Source organism: Pecten maximus, chromosome 17 (assembly GCF_902652985.1).
Source record: "Pecten maximus chromosome 17, xPecMax1.1, whole genome shotgun sequence".
Lineage (NCBI taxonomy): Eukaryota > Metazoa > Mollusca > Bivalvia > Pectinida > Pectinidae > Pecten > Pecten maximus.
Window position 1 is genome coordinate 9974594 of NC_047031.1, and position 22532 is coordinate 9997125.

The 22532-nt window shown below is 36.1% G+C and overlaps 1 protein-coding gene across 12 annotated transcripts in view; it reads left to right on the plus strand.

Moving 5' to 3' along the window:
• The window catches only part of LOC117315389 (tight junction protein ZO-1-like), a 125024-nt gene that overhangs the window by 94320 nt on the left and 8172 nt on the right, over positions 1-22532 (plus strand). For 9 of the 12 annotated variants that reach the window (XM_033869541.1, XM_033869549.1, XM_033869550.1 and 6 more), the window contains 25 exons: positions 605-698; positions 1255-1358; positions 1885-2029; positions 2249-2485; positions 3081-3294; positions 3461-3617; positions 3841-3943; positions 4183-4234; positions 4670-4840; positions 5040-5185; positions 5634-5645; positions 8638-8688; positions 9020-9115; positions 9336-9424; positions 9730-9940; positions 10200-10297; positions 10608-10841; positions 11228-11273; positions 11471-11608; positions 11748-11908; positions 12255-12463; positions 13081-13281; positions 14429-14836; positions 19290-19439; positions 22095-22256. In XM_033869541.1, coding sequence (XP_033725432.1) covers positions 605-698; positions 1255-1358; positions 1885-2029; positions 2249-2485; positions 3081-3294; positions 3461-3617; positions 3841-3943; positions 4183-4234; positions 4670-4840; positions 5040-5185; positions 5634-5645; positions 8638-8688; positions 9020-9115; positions 9336-9424; positions 9730-9940; positions 10200-10297; positions 10608-10841; positions 11228-11273; positions 11471-11608; positions 11748-11908; positions 12255-12463; positions 13081-13281; positions 14429-14836; positions 19290-19439; positions 22095-22256 — 3689 coding nt within the window. The remainder of the gene's footprint in view (positions 1-604; positions 699-1254; positions 1359-1884; positions 2030-2248; positions 2486-3080; positions 3295-3460; positions 3618-3840; positions 3944-4182; positions 4235-4669; positions 4841-5039; positions 5186-5633; positions 5646-8637; positions 8689-9019; positions 9116-9335; positions 9425-9729; positions 9941-10199; positions 10298-10607; positions 10842-11227; positions 11274-11470; positions 11609-11747; positions 11909-12254; positions 12464-13080; positions 13282-14428; positions 14837-19289; positions 19440-22094; positions 22257-22532) is intronic. The other 3 variants (XM_033869542.1, XM_033869544.1, XM_033869543.1) reach the window with 3 other exon arrangements.

Here is a 22532-nt window from a genome sequence, read left to right on the forward strand (position 1 = left end):
CGTTGGCCGTGTGTATATATAACAGGGGGCTGCGGTGGCCGTGTGTATATATAAGAGATATTTTAGGGGGCCACAGTGGCCGTGTGTATATATAACAGGGGGTCGCGGTGGCCGTGTGTATATATAACAGATATTTTAGGGGGCCACGGTGGCCGTGTGTATATATAACAGATATTTTAGGGGGCCACGGTGGCCGTGTGTATATATAACAGATATTTTAGGGGGCCGCGGTGGCCGTGTGGTTAAGGTGTCCCGACACTTTATCACTAGCCCGCCACCTCTGGGTTGCGAGTTCGAAACCTACGTGGGGAAGTTGCCAGGTACTGACTGTAGGCCGGTGGTTTTTCTCCAGGTACTCCGTCTTTCCTCCACAACCAAAACCAGGCACATCTTTAAATGACCCTGGCTGTTAATAGGACGTTAAACAAAAACAAACAAACAGATATTTTAAGTTCATCTTTCAGCATTTTATTTTCTGCAAAAATATTTCAAAATTTCAGTATCAGCAAACTTTCTTATATTTGTTTATGTTGAACACTTTCTACCGAGTATTTAAAGATTTGTGGCTGAGGTCGTGACCTTGACTTTGTATATACAATTTCAGGTTATTCGTCGGAGGGTTGTTCTACCAACACCTATGGAAACTGACAGCAACACTCCCCTCAAAATTACGCTGTCCAAGCGCAACAGGAAAGATGGTAACTATCGACCAGAGTTTATATTTTAACAGGAATATTTTACATAACGTGAAACTAAAGCAATCATCCAAGATAGACATTTTCACCCGAAAAAAAAAAGTTTAAACATATTGGTTACTATGGCAGCATTATGGAAGATGCATAATAAATTTTGTCCCTTCTTGTTCAAAATTAAAATTTTGGGATATTACCAGATGGACTCTAGATATCAGTTTTAGTAGGAGTTGTATTCTCAGTCTTAAGATGTTCTTGATTTTAAAGTGAGTATTGCATCCCTCAAAAACAAAAACAAACAAAAAAAACCACAAAGGCAATTTAAACTGGTCTGACTGCTGTATACAGCCTCAGTTATGATAATCTAATCTGTCAAATTGTGAAAACCAGATGGATGAAATTTGTATTGATTCTGAAATGTAATCAAGTTTTCATTCTTTACCAGGTAATTCCATTGAAGATGTAATGAAACAAAACATTTCTGTTTAAAATGAATTGTGCTTTGATTTAAGCATTATATTGATTTTAAGTGTTGTGTTGATAGATATGTTATCCATTGTAGATTTCGGAGTTGTACTTGGATGTCAGTATTTTATCAAGGAGATCATTGGACAAAGTCTTGCGGCCCAGGACGGGACTATTAAGGAGGGAGACTTTGTACTTAAGGTAAGACTTGTCTGACAAAAAGAAAAAAATTCAGCGAAGTCTTCCGGGTATAAGAAATGGTGTTTTGTTTGTAGATAAACAACACATCTGTTGAGAACTTGTTGTTTTGTTTGTAGATAAACAACACATCTGTTGAGAACTCGTTGTTTTGCTTGTAGATAAACAACACATCTGTTGAGAACTTGTTGTTTTGTTTGTAGATAAACAACACATCTGTTGAGAACTTGTTGTTTTGTTTGTAGATAAACAACACATCTGTTGAGAACTTGTTGTTTTGTTTGTAGATAATCAACACCTCTGTTGAGAACTTGTTGTTTTGTTTGTAGATAAACAACACATCTGTTGAGAACTCGTTGTTTTGCTTGTAGATAAACAACACATCTGTTGAGAACTTGTTGTTTTGTTTGTAGATAATCAACACCTCTGTTGAGAACTTGTTTTGTTTGTAGATAAACAACACATCTGTTGAGAACTTGTTGTTTTGTTTGTAGATAAACAACCATCTTACTTGTTGTTTTGTTTGTAGATAAACAACACATCTGTTGAGAACTTGTCTCTGGTGGAGGCCAAACGTCTGATAGAGAAGACTAAGGATAAACTACAGCTCTGTGTAACAAAGAAAAAGGTTGAGGATAGATTACATATTCGCCAGGGCAGCAAAACTGACGATGGTAAGCCTGACATTTACACCTGCCAGTCAGCCAGTTACATTATAAATAATTCTTTAACAATTTAATGGATGTTGTTTCTTATTCTAATTAGAAAAAAAAAATCCACTAAAAATCTAAAGAAAATAACTGAATTGTGAAAGTGTTGACTGTATGTGATGTTTTTCGAAACGCAAATAATTTTTTACATTATGATGACTGATAAAAAAGTATTTTCTTCAGAATACTCGCTGGGTTATGGAACCTTACAAGGAACTCTCCAATCAAAGAAACAAGAAATAAACGACGTGAACTTTTACCGTTCACCGAGTCAGAATGACAATGATTTATACAAGGGAAACTACGACCCCAATAGTCTTCCTCAAGGGGCCTACCCCCATTCTGAGCATGTCCGGTACGATGGAAGATATGTTTACGACAACGAGGCGCCCCCTAGACCTCCACTTCCACAGGACACAGGTACGCAGTATATAGATTTATAAGTCTCACAGCAAATAGATTGTATAGAATTGTTACTTGTTTGAAGTCCTGCTGGATGTCTTCGGCAGTATGCTTCAGTGAGGTAGCACTATAATTTGGCAAAAGTTCCAGCCTATCACAAGGAGACTTAACACGAACATACCGCAGCCTCCCAAAACACACATACGCACTCACCACACGCATGTATATCGCAAACCCGGAAGGCCGTCCTTAAATGACCTTAGCTGTTAATAGGATGTTAAACAAATAAAACCAAACCAATGGCCAATGGCATGAACAAGAATTTGAATTTTCAAAATCTCAACAACTTTTCTGAGTGTTATATGAAAGTAAAAAGTTGGTATCCTATGATCGTTTATCACATATTTCTACTAGATCTGCTCCTCAATTTTACTTTAAAAAATTCAAGTGATTTTTTGTGTGATATTTCAGTGAAAAGTTTTCTTATCGTTAAATGTTGAAACAAGTCAAAAAGGAGATCAGCTTTCTATAACTATATATATATATTCTTATGTTGTCTGTTGTGAAATGTGAATTGTATTTTGTATTACAATGCTGATTATTCCCTTTTCAGATGCTCCACCTCGACCACCCAGCCCTGGTAAGGAGCTGCTTCGCCCTGACGATTTCTATGGCCAACCAAAGTCACCGACCCGTGACCAGGATGGCTACGTGAGCGACTCACAACGCCGTCCTCCAATGTCGCCAAAACTCCAGGATATGACTGACGTAGGCATGAAGAGACGTCCGCACGAAGAAAGATATGTCGGAAAACGAAAAGACATAACGTAAGCATTCTCCCACTCAATAAAATGTGTTTGTTATACGATACTCAACGTGGATTCAAGTTTATTTATTTGAAAAATGCTGAAATTTAAGAATTTTTTCTCACAATGAAAATAATTTGGATCAAATAACTTGTTGTTGATAATAAATGTGTATCATGTATTTTAGGCTGGAGCCACGTCATGTGTATTTTGAGAAGGAGCCGGATCTTGGACTCGGTCTACGACTGGCCGGAGGAAACGCTACGGGGATATTTATAGCCTCAGTACAACCCGGGAGTGGGGCAGAAGTTGTGGGGCTAACAGAGGGGGATCAAATACTCATGGTAAGTGGGGCCCCATATGGGGGAAATATTGCTCAGTTTCAGATTTTATTTTAACTACATATTCAGGAAACAGTTTTAGTTTAGACAAGAAAACTTTCTAATACTATTAATGACTTAGAAATTGAACTTGTAACTCGAAAATCCTGATCAACTATAAATGGCAATTGAAATACACACGTAACTATATATAATCCTGATTGACTGTAAATGTCTTTATTGACAGGCGAACAATAAAGAAATCCCCGGGTTGTCCCGAGAGGAGGCGGTCAGTTACCTAACCAGTCTGGAGGGGCGGGTCAACATGATTGTCCAGTATCAGAAGGAAGGTGGGTGACGATTCATCTTCATTACTTCAACTTAAAATTGAACTGTTTACTGTTACTGTTACCTCAAATTATAACTATTTTACGTCAATTTCTCAGTAATTTATTAAGAAAATTAGTGCTTGTTTTTAACATTCAGAATCGAATATGAATATCTAAAAGGTTACCTATGGTCCCAGAAATTTGATTGGCTGTCATATATTTGTTTACCTGGCTGTCATACAATTGTTTACTATTTACAGAATACGACAGAATAATGACTAGTCAGGAGGCTGGAGATTCCTTTTATATCAAGTAAGTAATATGGTATAAAAAAATAAGTGAAAGAAATTGTGTACTTTCTTAAAATATTTAGAGGTAGCTATTTCAGATATTATTCAAAGGGTTGCTTAATTTTGGGAAGAATTTCCCAGAAAGTGAAAATTACCTGAAATTTGGGTGTGAATAAAAAAAGCCCTTCTCACATTTTCCAATTCAATATATTCAAAAAACATTTTTTACATTTTCCAATTCAATATATTCAAAAATCATTTCTCACATTTTCCAATTCAGTATGTATATTCAAAAAACATTTCTCATATTTTTCAATTCACTATATTCAAAAAACATTTCAAGACAGATTTTCAAATTTTTTGTATTGTTTACAGAAAATTGCATTTTACCCGTCATTTAGTGATAGTACATGGTAGAAAATTGTTATAAAGTATGTAATCATGTTTGATTTTCTAGAACACATTTTGCATATGAACAACGAGAACAAGGAGAACTGTCCTTTACAACAGGCGATATATTCCACGTCAAAGACACACTGTTTAGAGGCGTGGTCGGCTCATGGCTTGTAACCAGGGTCGGGCGTAACAACCAGGAAACACAGAAAGGCATAATACCCAATAAAAACAGGTAAGACAGGTCAACCTGAAATTGGAACGTAAGAATGGAAAATTCCTCAGGAAAAATTATAACCATTTATGTCTGATGATTTAAATAGATGGAAATGTTGTTAAGATGTTTCTTGTGGGAGAGCTGTGATAGAAAATATGCCAAACAACTGTTTCTATGGTGTTTACAAAGTTACTGATAACCCGTGTATTTACCTCAGAGCTGAACAACTTGCTGTAGCTAAACAACAGTCCGAGGAAGAGAAAGAGAATTCACCGTCCAAGAGCCGCAGCCTCCTTTTCAAACGTAAAGCTGCACGTCGATCAAAGTCCCTGGGGAAGGACCACTGGGAGGATGTTATATTTTGTAAGTATAAACCTCATTGTCATAGTTACTGGTGTTAAATGTCACATCACAGCATCCACCCGTAAATTTTCTCTAAAACTAGGCTAATTCAAAAAATTTTAACATGATGACAAATTTAATTTTGTTTTTGTTTTTTTCTATTAATTATAAAATATGATTTTAATGATTATAGAAGAATTATATCCTAAGCTTAAATAAAAGATCTGTTTCAAAAACAATTAAGCCTAAACAAGATACAGGGAATGGAAAGATATGAAATACCTCTTATAAGAGAAAAAAAGAACAAAATAGCTAGCTTTGTCATTGATTTCTTCTTTATTGATATTATTTATAAATTTCCTTTAATATATCTTAAAATTCAAAACAAAATATACATCTATAGTCTATTTACTTAAGTAAAGATTAGTATCTGTTAGTATGGCTGAAGTCTGACCTCTTTACATTTTAGCTGAAAATGGTGGTAAGTTTTTTGTTGGTACTGAGTATCCATAGCAACATGCATATGACTTGTGTACCTCTGTATCAACTGCATCCCCATATATCTGACCTTTGACTCCACCTTTGGTTTCACCTTTGAACCTACAACATAGGTTTTACAACCAATCAGGGTCTTCCAATGTTTTTACTGCATCTCTTACTCTGTTGCACATTATTTCACGCGTGTGCACACGCTTCAACTTTTATTTGATTTTGTCTGCTGATGTAGTTTTCTGTTTTAAAACATTAAAAATGAAGTTTCTACTGAATTTTCTTTATTCAGATTTTTAGATGGAAGAGGTTCAGGTTTAAAGATGATAATTCTGGTCACAAATTTTGACTGATTCCACCTCAAGAAGCTATTGTAAAGCTCTAAATTGAATCAAACACAGTGTATGATTTTAAGTGTACAGTCGCATTGTGTTAAAACTTAGAAGGAAGGTGAAGACTAAGCTAAGGATATGTTCATTATAAGTAGACTTACTTTTGTCCACACAAAGAAACTGCCTCGCCCTGCTACAGCTTACAACCCACTGAAGTACACAAAATATAGATTGCCTAGCCAAAAACAAGCTTTAATGTCGGGGAATCTTTCATTTATGAATATCTGTTTAGTGGAAGGGAAACAACTCTAGATTTTTGTTTGTCGCGAGAAACTTGCACAACTTGTTTTGTCTCTGCATGGGTTATATAACATTTGATTAAGATTTGTACAGTTATGATAAACATATATAAACTAATTCTATATATATACTTCACGGTGTGGTAGACCAGTTCACCTTTAACATTTTATCATACATTCTTCATCTTCTAGTGAATTTCATCATTCATCATTCATTCGGCTAGTCTGAAGGACCGATGAGATTGGCTTGGTGTCCCCTGTTGTCCTTTAAATTGCTACTATTCAAGAACGACTGAATGAATTTTGACCAAATTTGGTAAAAAGTATGAAGCATCCTGGGGGGAAGGAAATAAATTTGGCATAAATGGTGACTGTCCCCCCTAGGGCTGGAGGGGTGGGGCTGTCCCCCCTAGGGCTGGAGGGGTAACTCTGTCCCCCCTAGGGCTGGAGGGGTGACTCTGTCCCCCCTAGGGCTGGAGGGGTGACTCTGTCCCCCCTAGGGCTGGAGGGGTGGGGCTGTCCCCCCTAGGGCTGGAGGGGTGACTCTGTCCCCCCTAGGGCTGGAGGGGTGACTCTGTCCCCCCTAGGGCTGGAGGGGTGGGGCTGTCCCCCCTAGGGCTGGAGGGGTGACTCTGTCCCCCCTAGGGCTGGAGGGGTGACTCTGTCCCCCCTAGGGCTGGAGGGGTGGGGCTGTTCCCCCTAGGGCTGGAGGGGTGACTCTGTCCCCCCTAGGGCTGGAGGGGTGACTCTGTCCCCCCTAGGGCTGGAGGGGTGGGGCTGTCCCCCCTAGGGCTGGAGGGGTGACTCTGTCCCGCCTAGGGCTGGAGGGGTGGGGCTGTCCCCCCTAGGGCTGGAGGGGTGACTCTGTCCCCCCTAGGGCTGGAGGGGTGGGGCTGTTCCCCCTAGGGCTGGAGGGGTGACTCTGTCCCCCCTAGGGCTGGAGGGGTGGGGCCCAATAGGGGAAATAAAGGTAATTTTCTTAATTGGCTTCTAGAGTTTTCCGATGATCACTGATATATTCAGTTGAGCAATACAGGCCCCTTGGCCCTTTTGTTGCCTTATTGTCATCCTTGCATCATTCCACTCTTTGTTTATTGGTAACATTTATTTATATTTATCATTTTATTTCTTTTGAACTCATCAGATTAGTTTATTTTCCTCCTCATCATATTTTTCTTGTTCAATATACAGTCAGTAAAATCGTGTAGCTATTTTTATTAGAATTTTTTTCTGAGACATAATCAATTTCTGCAGCTTTATAGCTAGACAGCCAGTTTGTGAGGTAGTGGGGAGATGAACCTAGAGGTACACAACTTAGTGTTGGTATCAGGTCTAAATGTTGAAACTTTTACTGTCATACAAATTACAAATATCCTATTCTTCATAAACTACCTTACCTATCTCCAAATTGACTTCTCTTCCTTGTGATTTCCTAGCTTTGTTGTCCTCCCTGCTTCTGTCTTCCTTCTTTATTCCTTTCTTTTGTCTTTCCTTTTTTGTCTTCAATTTTACTTTGCAAATCTCTTTTGTTTGTATGGGTTTTGTGTCGATACATGACACAGAAAATATTTAAACTATTTTCTGTTATTATTGAAATAGCAGGTTCTTATTTTCTTAAGATAATCTACTTTAAATTACCAGTAAATGATACAATATATCAGTGATTTTTTAAGTAAGAATGTCTTCTTGTTAAGTTTTTCAAAATTGTTCTTTTTACCTTTAATAAATTTTAAAAAAAAGAAATACACTGGAATTTTATAATGCGTCACTTGATTGTATTAACTCTATAATACACAAATGAGGGGTGATGGTGGCGTAGGGGTCTTTCTGAGATCTACTAGGATGATGTCGGTTCTCCGACGCATAATACGATACACAGAACTGTATATGACTGTATGAGGTATAAGATTGGGTATGTTTATCAGGGTATGAATGCATGATCTGTGAGGAATTATGGGATATTTGTTCACACATCACGTCCGACGTATAATCCTTGTGTTGTAAACTGTGTCCAGTAACTTTGTCTGTGATTGACAGCGCCGTATACTACGATGTTCTCATCATCTTAAAGGGCGGAGTAATTAAAATATCTGACATAATAATAACTCTTGTGCTCAGAAATTTGGGGAAAAGTGTATGGTTACAAACTATCTGTGACACATTTTACATTTACGCCTTTAAAAATTAGAAGTGATATATTTTAGCGATGGAACACTTTTTAGGTCAAATACGGTGCTCGCTTGAATTTAATTTCACTCAACTTGTATGAATATTTATATGTTAATTTGGTTACCTGGGACACGATCATATGTGAAATTTTGTCTCATTGTTGGTGTTGTTCGTGTCTTTACAGCGAGTCTGTCTACAAAGTTCGCCGCCTATGAAAGAGTTATCCTTAACGACTGTAAGTACTGTGACAACTTTGTAAAAAATAACTAGTACAAATCATTTGATGTGTTGGACCAGAGAAGACAACGACCAAATATCTGATTTCGGTTGTCATCTTTGATAAGTAGATTATTACCTTGTAAGGGAGACAACGCCTCTTGCTACACTGCGTCTACAATATAATGAAAAATTAACAGAATAGCTGTAATCACTCATGGATGTGATCTTTTCTGCTGTGAAAAGTTGTCAAAACATTTAAATCAGTTTTTAATGATCACTGTTTTTCATTGTAAAACATTAAAATCAATTCCCAATGATTACAATTTTTGATTGTTATCTGTTTCCAGGTGGATTTCATCGTCCTGTTGTAATATTTGGAGCCCTCGCTGATGTAGCTAGAGACAAACTTTTAAAAGAGTATCCTGATAAATTTGAATCACCACGTAAGTATCTTACTCCTATTATACCTACTTATATACAACAGATTTTAAGATATTTGTTTAAATATAAAAAAACCTTTTTTTTTAATTGGGGAAAAGAAGAAAAAAATTAAGAAATGAAAACTTTTTAAAATAATGAAGAACGGAAAAATTGTAACTGTGATAATTTAACATTTTTATTTAAAGTTCCCAAACTTTAATATTTATTTTGTTTTCTTGACAGAAAATGATGCAGCTAGTTTGAATGATGATAAGAAATCAAATAAGTCAGGAATTATACGTCTTGGTGCAATAAAGGATATAATAGCTAAGGTAAGTCACAGACAGTACACAGTAGGTCAAGTCTCACAGTAGGTCAAGTCTCACAGTAGGTCAAGTCTCACAAATTTCCTAGATTTTCTCTTTTCTATTGACCAGATTGTTTGAAGTTAAAAATGCTAAAAAGTGATGAGAAAATACTGTGTGTCAAAATTCCTTGTGTCAAAAACCTGTGTGTCAAAATTCTGTGTGTCGAAATTCCGTGTGTCAAAATCCTGTGTCTCTAAAACCTGTTGTCAAAATACCTGCTTCTAAGACCAATCATGTGCCTTGTAACAAATTGTGTTTTCATATTTCAGAGAAAGCACTGTTTATTGGACGTGACTCCACACAATGTCGATCGTCTCAACTATGCCCAGTATTATCCTGTCGTTGTCTTCCTGAAGGCCGAAAATAAAACCGTAGTCAAGGAGAGTCGAGCTAGATTTGCTAAAGGTTCCAGCAAAAATCCTAAGAAACTTTTCGACCAGAGTGGAAAGCTGGAGAAAATGTACCATCATTTGTTTACTGGTATGTGTGCTAGGGGAAAATGCCCAAAACAAACAAACAAAATATGTATTGACAAATTTATTATTAATTGTTGATAAAGAAAACAAAATACAAATGTATGTAGTTTGAAAATGTATCAAAAAGAAATTTCAAAAGTTAATTTATATATTTTAAGATTGTAAATACGAGTATATTCATCCAACCCCAGGGTGTTGTTAGAATTGTAAATATATCCCCAAGATATTTCCATTTTAGTATATAGTAAAATATCTACTTCCAGCCACAATAAGTCACAATGCCACCGACATCTGGTATCGCCGGCTCCTGGAGATGGTCGACCTACAGCAGAAACAGAATATCTGGATGTCAGAACGCAAGGTATGTCAGCACTGGGACTCCAGACGGTTTATACACGATACTAGGGAGTGTTAATAGGTTTGGTTGTCTTTAACTAGCTCTCAATGCATTAAGGTATGCTATTTTATTGATTTCAGATAGAATTTTACAGTGATTGTTGAAAACAAGCTATTAAAATGTGATAAATACAGAATAGATGCTCTAGAGAAAATGGAGACACAGAAAACATGTATAGCTTTTCAATATTACAGAATTAACTTTTATAAATTCACTTTGATGCTAGCAGCCTAGTTTCCACTGTCTCTCACACCTGTATCCTATCTCTACACAGCCCGAGGACGACATCAGTGATGACTACCTGTTCCCAATGTCCAATCGCCTTAGCTTCGCACCGTCTCAGCAGAGCGAACTAGACCTAAGTCGACCTGTTGATGACCTTGACCTCTCACCTATGCATAAAAAGCGACTTGTGAGGTCATCGTCCGACCCCAGCGTGAATACGACGGACAGAATCCCTGGCATTCCACCGTACCCAGCACCTCCAGCTTACCATAAGACACCAGGGGTAGGTGTTCTCATCGTCAAGGCAACGGCTGTTTTCAGACGTACATGTGTACCTACTGTCTAAAAATATAATGTTAAAAAAGAAAGGCAGTTTTAGTTTGGTATACATCCAGAAGTCCAACATCCAGCCATCACATTTCTGTCAAACTTCATTTTAGTTTGTCTAGAACAGTCCATCCAAAACAGAAACTGAAATTCACTCTCTTCCTGAATTCAGTCTTTGAAGCAAGTTTGATGCAAAATTGATGAAATCTGTTCTGAATAGCTAATTTAAAAATACAATATTTAAGAATCATAGATTGTTTTATAGTGTTGTTTAGAATGTTAGAAATGTTTTTTAGTTTATAATGCTTTCTGTTTACAATGCTTTGCTGTTTCAATTAATAGGTACAGAGAAACCCTGGAATGCTTGACGACAGAAGATATGTGGAATGTAAGTGATAAACACAACAGCAAGTTCACCATGATAAACCAAATCCTACATTTAGTATTGTCTTCTATTGTCAAAAGGATAAAAATATCACAGTTTGAATATATCTGTTTTCAAATCATAAAAAAAATGAAACTGAAAACAAAAATTTAATAAATGAATGAGTAACTTTCAAATACCATTGTGATTCTTCCTTGCAGTAGATGGTCTCCCAGAAGATAGATATTATGCGTCGTATTATGCGTCGGAGAACCGACATCATCCTAGTAGATCTCAGATAGACCCCTACGCCACCATCACCCCTCATGAACGCATGTACCCCCGGGCTCCGCAGGACGGTAAGTCTCCCTATCTTTTTCTGAGTTTACTCGAAATCTTCACTGAAAAGTTAACAAGTTTGATGCGAACATAATTCATTGTATGAAACATAAAAAGTTTGGTATCTCTAAATAAATATTTGTTGTTGCTGACTTTCAGAGCGTTGGTTTAACCCTGCGTATGATGACCAAGATCACCAAGGAAACCGTTATGGTCACAATCACCGGCGGTCAGAATCCGATTTAGCACATACGACCAGACAGTCTACATCATCACTTCCCCCTCCCCAGCCTCATCACAACGATCAACAGCACCACCGGGTAGGTCAAGTAGATATTGGTACATGATATAAACACTACTCATAGTCCAGTAAAAGAAAATATTATAATACAATATTATGACAAAATAAATAATAATGAAGTCGAATCTTCATATGTAAAGTTATTTTTTCTGTCTAAACACTTTTGATAGACCAGTAAAAACACAAGCAAATATATATATATATATATGATAATATAGTAATATAAGAAAGTAAATAAAAATGAGTCAAATCTTCATACGCTATTTTACTGTTTATTTCAACAATGACACAGGCATGTTTATTACAAATAAGGTTTTATGTTTCTGTTCTAGTCCTGTAATATATTGTATTCCATTTTTTTGTAGCCGTACAATGATAATTCGTCATACAGCAGCGATTCCTATACTAAGTATACATCACACCCAGCTAACAAACACGACGATTCCAAACTCCGCGAGAAACTCGGCGCCAAAGGGTCACATGACCCATACCGCTTCACACGGAGTACCGCCCATCCTGTCAGCACTGCACATGTTGACAAATCAAAACTCTCTGATCTGTCTGCAAGATACAGGTAATTATCTAGTCAAAAATATCACAATATTTGCCTTAACACAATTTCTTTGTTGTCATAATCAAAATTATACGAATAGTAAGTTTTATTTTTGTTTGAAATTTTCAAAAAATTTTGCATCTGATGATGGTAGGCTATTCAAACCACACAACCCCCCCCCCTACTTCCACGATCCATTGTCCATGGTTGTTTGTCTGTCCATAAACAATCCTTGTTATTGTTATTTCTTGAAAAGTATTGGAGGGATATTTCTTAAACTTAACATGTAGGTTCCCCTTGGTCCTAGGAGAACAAAATGGCTGACAGACAGCCTCTTGGATTTTGACAATGGAAGTTTTTTATCGCTGTTTCTTGAACTTTTATGGTTAAAGTTTGTTATGTTCTCAGAAAGTCCTTCTTTGATCTTTGCTAGATTTTGTATGAAACTTTTCTTTGTTATCAAATTACTAAGAGGAAAGAAGGGAGAAGTAGAAAAAAAGATTAGTCTTACATAGAACCAAATCGGATCCGATCATTCAGCGGTAGCTTTATGATCCCTCTGGGATCTTTTGTTACCTTAAAATCCTTGTGAAAAAAAAATCATTGAAAAAAGGTAATTTTGTTGAATTCTTTTGTAGAAAAGACGATCAGAATCAGGGAAGAAGCAAGTCTGTGCCATCTCTGCGGCCGGGGACTGCACCCCCAGAGGTCGGAGGTCACCAACGTGACCCCAACATGAAGAAGGAGCCGCCTCCAGTACCTGTGAAAACTTATAACCTGAAGGATCGGGGCATTGAGCCTGATGACCAAAAGCTCAGAAACTACGAAAACTCCAACAGGTATGTCACGTGTGTTCTGTATTTCTTTCTCCAATTAAATGTTTTAAATCTTTTTTACTGTTACTGATTTAACCCTAACTCATCAATCCACGATTAGGACCCATTATCCACCAAATCGACTGCTCTGTAAAAGATAAACGTAAAACTAGTAAAAACAAGTTTAGCTGAAATCCAGATGTTAATGATCAATTTTGTTTAAACTTTCGGAAAGCTAGAAAAAATTAAATGAATTCCTCCTAAAGTTTTTAGTTTTCGTTGTTTATCATTACAGTGTAGTTACCGTATCATTACTATTAGATACAGTGTAGTTAGTCTTCAGCCATATCATTACTACTAGATACAGTGTAGTCAGTCTTCAACCGTATCATTACTATTAGATACAGTGTAGTTAGTCTCCAGCCGTATCATTACTATTAGATACAGTGTGGTTAGTCTTCAACCGTATCATTACTATTAGATACAGTGTAGTTAGTGTTCAACCGTATCATTACTATTAGATACAGTGTAGTCAGTCTTCAACCGTATCATTACTATTAGATACAGTGTAGTTAGTCTCCAGCCGTATCATTACTATTAGATACAGTGTGGTTAGTCTTCAACCGTATCATTACTATTAGATACAGTGTAGTTAGTGTTCAACCGTATCATTACTATTAGATACAGTGTAGTTAGTCTTCAACCGTATCATTACTATTAGATACAGTGTAGTCAGTGTTCAACCGTATCATTACTATTAGATACAGTGTGGTTAGTCTTCAACCGTATCATTACTATTAGATACAGTGTAGTTCGTGTTCAACCGTATCATTACTATTAGATACAGTGTAGTCAGTCTTCAACCGTATCATTACTATTAGATACAGTGTAGTTAGTGTTCAACCGTATCATTACTATTAGATACAGTGTAGTCAGTCTTCAACCGTATCATTACTATTAGATACAGTGTAGTCAGTCTTCAACCGTATCATTACTATTAGATACAGTGTAGTTAGTGTTCAACCGTATCATTACTATTAGATACAGTGTAGTTAGTCTCCAACCGTATCATTACTATTAGATACAGTGTAGTTAGTCTTCAACCAATCTGACATTGTGTTGAATGAACTTGTGTTGTCGGTAGTCTGAATTTCAATGTTATTGTTTGCAGGAGCTACAACTACACAGATTCCAGTAACTACGCTGTTGTCAACAAAATCAAAACTGGCAACATGCGCAGCCCGCCATCACATGATTACCATGATTCCAGCGAAAATCCGTACGACTATGTCGCACCGCGGTCCACTTACCAACGGCAGCCACAAGGAAATGAGAGAATGATGACAAGTCATTATGCTCGACCTTACGTTGCCCAGGATGCAGGCAATCCAGAGCCTCATTCTGACCGGGGTCAAAGGTCGGCAGGTGCACAGAGAATGTTCGTTAATCAGATGTATATGGATCACCAGGAGTTACAGCGACTCAAGGCTCAGCAGGATGGTGGTAACAATGGACACCCTGGAAACATGGACGGCTATTCTCGAGACCCAGGGTATCCAAGTGCAGCGGATCGGCCGAGGTAAAGACCAAGCCTTGTTCTGATTGGCTGTTAAGGTTTGATAGATCACCAGTGTGTTCCTTGTGCTAAGAATATTATTTTCTTTTTGGTGCATTTTTGAACTTTGACCTTTGGAATGTCCTAATCTGATTTGCCATCTGAATTTGAACTCTGACCTTTATTATGCTGTAATCTAATTGGTTGATTTGATCTGAACTTTGACCCTTAATGCTGACTGATTGATTGTGTAGATTTTAGATACTGATAGATACTTATAATTCAGATCTCTTTTTGTCTTTGCCAATAAGCCAAATGCAAAAAGTATCTTTGCCAATAAGCCAAATGCAAAAAGTATCTTTGCCAATAAGCCAAATGCAAAAAGTTGTACAAAGCTTCTTATTGGTTCAAATTTGTTATACCCATGACAGCATGCTTGGTAACTAAAATTCTTCCATTTGTACATGTGTAAATAAATCATCAGAAATATTGTTAAATCATATGAATTTGAATCAGTGCTTCTGTTAAGAAATCTCAAATAGTTTATTACTATTGTGATATTAATATCTACTGGCCAGTATTTGCCAAAGTATCAAAAAACTTTTTTTTTTCATATTTGCACGCCATTGGTTTTGACGATTTTATTTTTAATGCACTGTTTAACATTATGGGGAGGTAATCTTCGTATAATTAACACGTCGAGCAGCTAGTTATGGCATCTTCCTCATCTGAGTGACGGGGATGCTTGTAACAATTCAGCATGTTAACTTTTTTCATATCTATTATTGTCATAGCATGAAAACTCCCAATAGAATCATGCCCAGCATGCAGACTCCCATTCTTATCTACATGTGTATCTTCTTAAATGAATTGCTCTTGTTTTTAAATTTCATTTTATCATATACATGGCATGTTTCTATTTTAAAATTTTATACAAATATCAAAATTTTATACATAACTGTCAAAACTATTTGAATTTTAAACTTGTTCTTTTAATATTTTTGTTCTAATCTGGATAAAAAGAATGGAAATAAAGTATAAATAGCATGTTACCTAAGAATCAATTGGTGAAACTCTCCAAATTATTTATGTTGAAAATTTCAGTATTTTTCTTAGAAGTCAGTCTGGGTTTGTAAGGCTGACTATATTGTATCTCACTCGGATACAACACCGAACGATCTATAGTCGTTAGAACAGGGACAGTGACAGTGATGATTCCTGGATCCATCACATTTCAAAATGAAACAAAATATACTGATATTAGCAGGAACAAAGAGGCATTATTTGGTTTATAACGATATTACAGTGGAATTTGTAACCTAGAAAACAGACACTATATTAGGTGTTATGATGCGTTAAATTCTAACTTGTCATAGCAAGACATTAAAAATAGATTCTAACTTGTCATAGCATGACATTAAATATAGATTCTAACTTGTCATAGCATGACATTAAAATAGATTCTAACTTGTCATAGCATGACATTAAAATAGATTCTGACTTGTCATAGCATGACATTAAATATAGATTCTAACTTGTCATAGCATGACATTAAAATAGATTCTGACTTGTCATAGCATGACATTAAAATAGATTCTGACTTGTCATAGCATGACATTAAAATAGATTCTAACTTGTCATAGCATGACATTAAATAGATTCTAACTTGTCATAGCATGACATTAAATAGATTCTAACTTGTCATAGCATGACATTAAATAGATTCTAACTTGTCATAGCATGACATTAAAATAGATTCTAACTTGTCATAGCATGACATTAAAATAGATGACATACCTATATGTTTCAATATTTTATACCATGTCAATAAATCTGTGTTTAACAAAGAAGACCTTTTTACTTTGATACAGTTTCATCCTAGGGAATCTGTTAAAAAGCATTTGTTATATTCAAGAATAAACCATTTCTGTTTTATAAACAAAAAGTTGTGTAATTTCTTGGAGTATGGGGATATGGTCCTCAGGAAGCCTTGTTCAATTTCAAAGTGAAATTTACTTATTACTGTTTGTGATCTTTAAGGAAGAGAAAGAACCTGTTGTTACATCATAAACATTACCATGACTCGGATTTCAGTAAAACACACGAGTGACCTTGATGTGACCTTCCACAGATACATGTCCTCTGTTACTATTAATAGTTTTCTTTGTGTTTCTGTCTTCATTAATAAGTGTGGTTTCTTTCTGTTGCTATTCACGAAACGTTTCAAGCTAACTTACCTGGATTTGCACCTGTTCTATCTGTAATCATCCTTCCCCGTTTTGGACAAATAAAAATCTGATGCTTGAATATTCAAACCTTTGTTGGAGGTACAAATATCAGGAGTAATACTTGTCAAGAGTTGAAAGCTTTTTAGGTTGATAAATGTCCACTCATAATTAATGATTTAAAAATTGGATAAAACTGAAGATTAGACTATTTAGGAACAGACACATGTATCTAAGGAGGATATGATCTTATTGTTAATGTAAAATTTGTTACAATTGTAGGCGTACGCAAAATTGCATTTTGAAATATATTGAAAACTTTTTTCTTCCCTTTTTGGATGTTATAGCATAATCACTTGATAAGAACAGAAGAATTCATTGTTTTATCGTATGTGTATATTACATGGAGATTTTTTTTTTTTTTTTCACTTTTCGAGAATTTGAAACTTAAATAAGAGCACTAGTAATAACTTATCATGTTATCAAGACATTTTTTGTAAAATTTACAAAACTGTGTTCAGAACTATTTAGAATATATATATATACTTGGTCATGAAAATAAAAATATATATTTATTTTTACGAATGAGTTGGACTTATTTGTTTGAACTGAAAAGCTTCCAATGAACTTGCATGTACCTGGTAATCTGTATACAAACTTCTATCCCTGTTGATGGTCTTAGTCCTCATTTTCACCACCTCATTAGCATAACCACACCTCTCATTAGCATGTCAACTGTTCTCATTAGCATAACCACACCTCTCATTAGCATAACCATATTTCTCATATGCATGATACACCTCATTAGCATAACCACACCTCTCATTAGCATAACCATACTTTTCATACACATGGCTACACCTCATTAGCATAACCATACTTCTCATTAGCATAATCACATCTCTCATTAGCAAGATCACACATATCATTAGCATAACCACACCTCTCATTAGCATAAACAGACTTTTCATACACATGGCTACACCTCATTAGCATAACCACACTTCTCATTAGCACCACACCTACATTTCCTTATGCAGATTTCAGAATATTGCCTGAAGTTTCAGACAGAATTATTTAAATCAGCTGTTGATACTGAAAACACAACTCGAAAGATTTTGTTGTGATAAAAAATCCAGGACAAATTTCAAGAAAATCAATTTAATTTCGAAATACAAAGAATGGAGCAAACAACTTTTCATCAACATGGCTTTCCTATACAACATAAGCATCTGCCATAATTTACACTTACACAAAATTTGTTATGTACATATCATCATTAGCACTTAAACAGGAGGGAGGAATAGTTCTGTGAGACAGCACTATAAAACAAAGATGGCGCCAGTTTTTTCACACAGTAAAACTGTCTCTATCCTATGTCTGATAGGCAGTAATAAAAAAAATGTTGACAAGTGCTAACGCCAGTAATTCCAACACATCAGTTAAAATGTAAGTTGTGATATAAATGACAGTGAGGCAAACTGTCTAATGTGACTGTATTAATTTATTGAAACATGCACACAAAACCATATTACACCAAACATAATAATTAGAGTATACTTTCTGAGAATATCCCAAGGTGTACCCTGAGAATATCCCAAGGTGTACTTTGAGAATATCCCAAGGTGTACTTTTGGATACTTTTGGAGAATATCTCAAGGTATACTTTGAGAATATTCCAGGGTGTAACTGTTATGACCTCCCAAAATTTCTAACTGTTATGACCTAAGTTTTTTAACTGTCATACCCAGCACAGCCGAGGAGAACAGCCACACCAATCAACTGTGATTGTTCAACCAAATGTTTACAGTGTTGTGGAAGCTGTTAAGCATGGATTGTGGTTGACCTTGTGTAGAATGTAGAACCTGGGACATTTGACCTCAGCATATCAGATAACCTTTGACCTCAACATGTTAGATGACCTTTGACCTCAGCATGTTAGATGACCTTTGACCTCAGCATGTTAGATGACCTTTTGCCTCTGCATTTTACCTCTTCATTGCTGATATGAATTAAGCCGTTGCATGTTAATTATATATTAATTCAAAACATTTCACAAAATCACATTAAAACAATATGTATCCAGTGAATGACAGAAATTGCAGCTCTAAATTAAAAAAAATGAAACAATTAAACTCTGAAATAAGTTGATTAGGAAATATGCAAAGAGAAGTACATGTATAAAAAAAATCACATTTGAAGTATAAATAGAAGTGGTCTGGATATCAATAGAGAAAACATTCTCATCGTAGGGATCGGAATAACGCCGACTCCACTGACACGGATGAACGAGGCAGTGCATTTGAAGCATACAAGAAACCAGTCATGACGACGTTTGGAAAGTCGGATATGAATGGTCCGTCATCACCTAAACCTCTACTGCAGCCTGGCAGACAGTACAGGTACAGTATACTTACAGCATATATGAAGTATCTAAAAAGTGTGTTTTCAGTATAGTTGAAGTGAACTGTCGGCGTGTTTTCAGTATAGTTGAAGTGAACTATCAGCGTGTTTTCAGTATAGTTGTAGTGAACTGTCAGCATGTTTTCAGTATAGTTGTAGTGAACTGTCAGCGTGTTTTCAGTATAGTTGTAGTAACCTGTCAGCGTGTTTTCAGTATAGTTGAAGTGAACTATCAGCGTGTTTTCAGTATAGTTGTAGTGAACTGTCAGCATGTTTTCAGTATAGTTGTAGTGAACTGTCAGCGTGTTTTCAGTATAGTTGTAGTAACCTGTCAGCGTGTTTTCAGTATAGTTGTAGTAACCTGTCAGCGTGTTTTCAGTATAGTTGTAGTAACCTGTCAGCGTGTTTTCAGTATAGTTGTAGTGAACTGTCCACGTGTTTTCAGGTTTCTGTACTAACAGTTGTGATTGCTGTGTGACTGCAGTATGCTTTCACTTTAACATATCTTGTGTAAATTCTAACAATTTGAGAACTCTAATTTTTTAAATAACATAGGAAATATATAAATCTCACTAATGTATAGTATATATATATTCAAACATGGATGTTTTGTCTAACCATTGTGTGACTCAAATCATGTTCAAATTCTGTGAATCCATCAAATATATTTTACATATACAATGCATACTGATTGTTCTCCAAGTGATTTATTTGCAAAAATAAAAAAAAAACAAAAACAAAAAATTCTTATTATGAATCATACTTTCTAACTTTTAAGTCCACCATTCAGATTGCCTTTAGTCAGTGGCCTGTCCGTCCTTCCATCAATCCATAAAACCTTCATAAACAATTCTTGTTACCACTATTTCTCAGAAAGTACTGAATGGATCTTTTTTCAAATTTCATATGTAGATTCTCTGGGTCTCTAATTGTGCATGTTCAAGTTTGAGAATGATTAGAAAACAAAATGGCAGACAGGAGGCCATTTTGAGTTCTGACAATTGAAGTTTGTTCCTGCTATTTCTCAAAAAGTACTTGAATGATATTTCTCAAACTTGATGTGTAGGTTTCCCTTGGTCCCTTATTAAGTCGTGCATGTTCAAGATTGAGTTTGATTGGAAAACAAAATGGCTGAAAGACGGCTATCTTTGATTTTGACAGTTGAAATTTGTTATCCCTATTTCTTGTTCATAGAAATTGAAAGGAAATAGCTAATAGAGTTCAATGAATGGTCGGTGCCAAGACCCCTCTGGAATCTCCCTCTGGAATCTCTTCTGTGGAATCTCCCCTCTGGAATCTCCCCTCTGAAATCTCCCCTCTAGAATCTCCCCTCTGGAATCTCTTCTCTGGAATCTCCCCTCTGGAATCTCCCCTCTGGAATCTCTTCTCTGGAATCTCCCCTCTGGAATCTCCCCCCTCTGGAATCTCCCCTCTGGAATCTCCCCCCTCTGGAATCTCTCCTCTGGAATCTCCCCTCTGGAATCTCTTCTCTGGAATCTCCCCCCTCTGGAATCTCCCCTCTGAAATCTCTTCTCCATGAAGCAAATGTTCAAACTTCCTTCAAGTCTCTGACAAAATTATTTCTGACTTCTCTTGAACAAGCTGATACCTTAAAACTGCATATTTTAAGCTTGTGCCTCAAGCCTCTCCAATATGGATGAATGATGAAGTCCTAAACACTGTGGTGTAGTTAACATCCATGTTTGACCTGATTTTGCTTGTAGTTATTAATTCTTTTCTTCACTAATATTTCATGTCAGTCTGTTGCTTAGTTATGATCAACAAAATCTTGTTGATAATGTTTATTTTAAGAGATTTCTGATCAGCTCAGGTAAACAATTCATTATTAAAGATTTACTGGTCTATAAACCAGTGAAGGTTTATATACCATTGCTAGTCCCTGATCGATACAATTAGTCTGTCTGAATGGGAGGAGTTTTCATGTACGGAGAAATCTCTCAGTAAAGTTTGCTGAATTGTCAGCATCCAGACTTAACTGGTACACCAAGTTTCATCTGGCCCCTGACACCCTGTCCTACACCAGACATATGGTGTCAGGGTCAGAGGAAACTCGGGCTACCGGTACACCTGATACTTAATTGATCAGAAAGAATATTCTCTGAATTTTACATATCAACACAATTTTGTACAAATTGAGTAGCAGACTGTCTCTTGAATCTGTTTTTAATATAGCTGTTCTATATCATAACTACTTGCATGGCATATTCTTAACTAATTTTTAAACCAGAGTCTCAAATTTTGATTGATCTAGTAAATAAAATTTGTATAACTTTTCTGTAATATGTTAAGAGTTGAAGAGTTTTCAGATGAATTTTTTTTTTTAGTAAGGCAAGTACCCAATGGCAGATGGATACAGTTACAAATCTAGCTCAATTTAAAAAAAAGTTTAAACAAAAAGAAAGAGAACTTTATGACCAAATTTACACTAGTGGGCAGTTTTGCCATATTTTGATCTTTTATATTCTATGTATCAAACTTTTATAAAAAGGTGAAGGACACAGGGGTCTGACATCTCTGTCTACTAGACTGCTATAAATGTGTCAGACCCCTGTGATTCTGATCAGAATTTGAGGCTCCACCTGGTGACGGTTTCTCTGTGTTTACATTCTGTGATTCTGGTGTTGTGTATATAGTCCTTACCAAGTGGCGTACAGCGACGAAACTTACCAGGTCGTCCCACAACCTCACTCTGACCTCGGTGAGAGTGAGGCTCGATCTGACAGGTCAGGTGATGTGTCAGGTGACAGGTCAGCTGACCAAGAAGAGCAACAACAGTTTAATAGCGACAGTAGTGGGTAAGGTTTACTTCAGCACTATGTACAAAGATTTAGTTGTGTAGATTGATGAACGATCATCTATATAGGGAGAATAATGTTGAATATTAAAAACAAATAAATATTCTCAAATGTGCACAAAACTAGTCATGTAATATATTAAAATGTTTCTCACGGCATCTAGTTTCATAAAATCATCATTAATTTGCTGTAGATGCTAACAGTTTATTCTATCGCGTTACTATGTGTATGGTAAGATGAAGCAGGGAATAATTATTAGTAACACAAATAATCAAA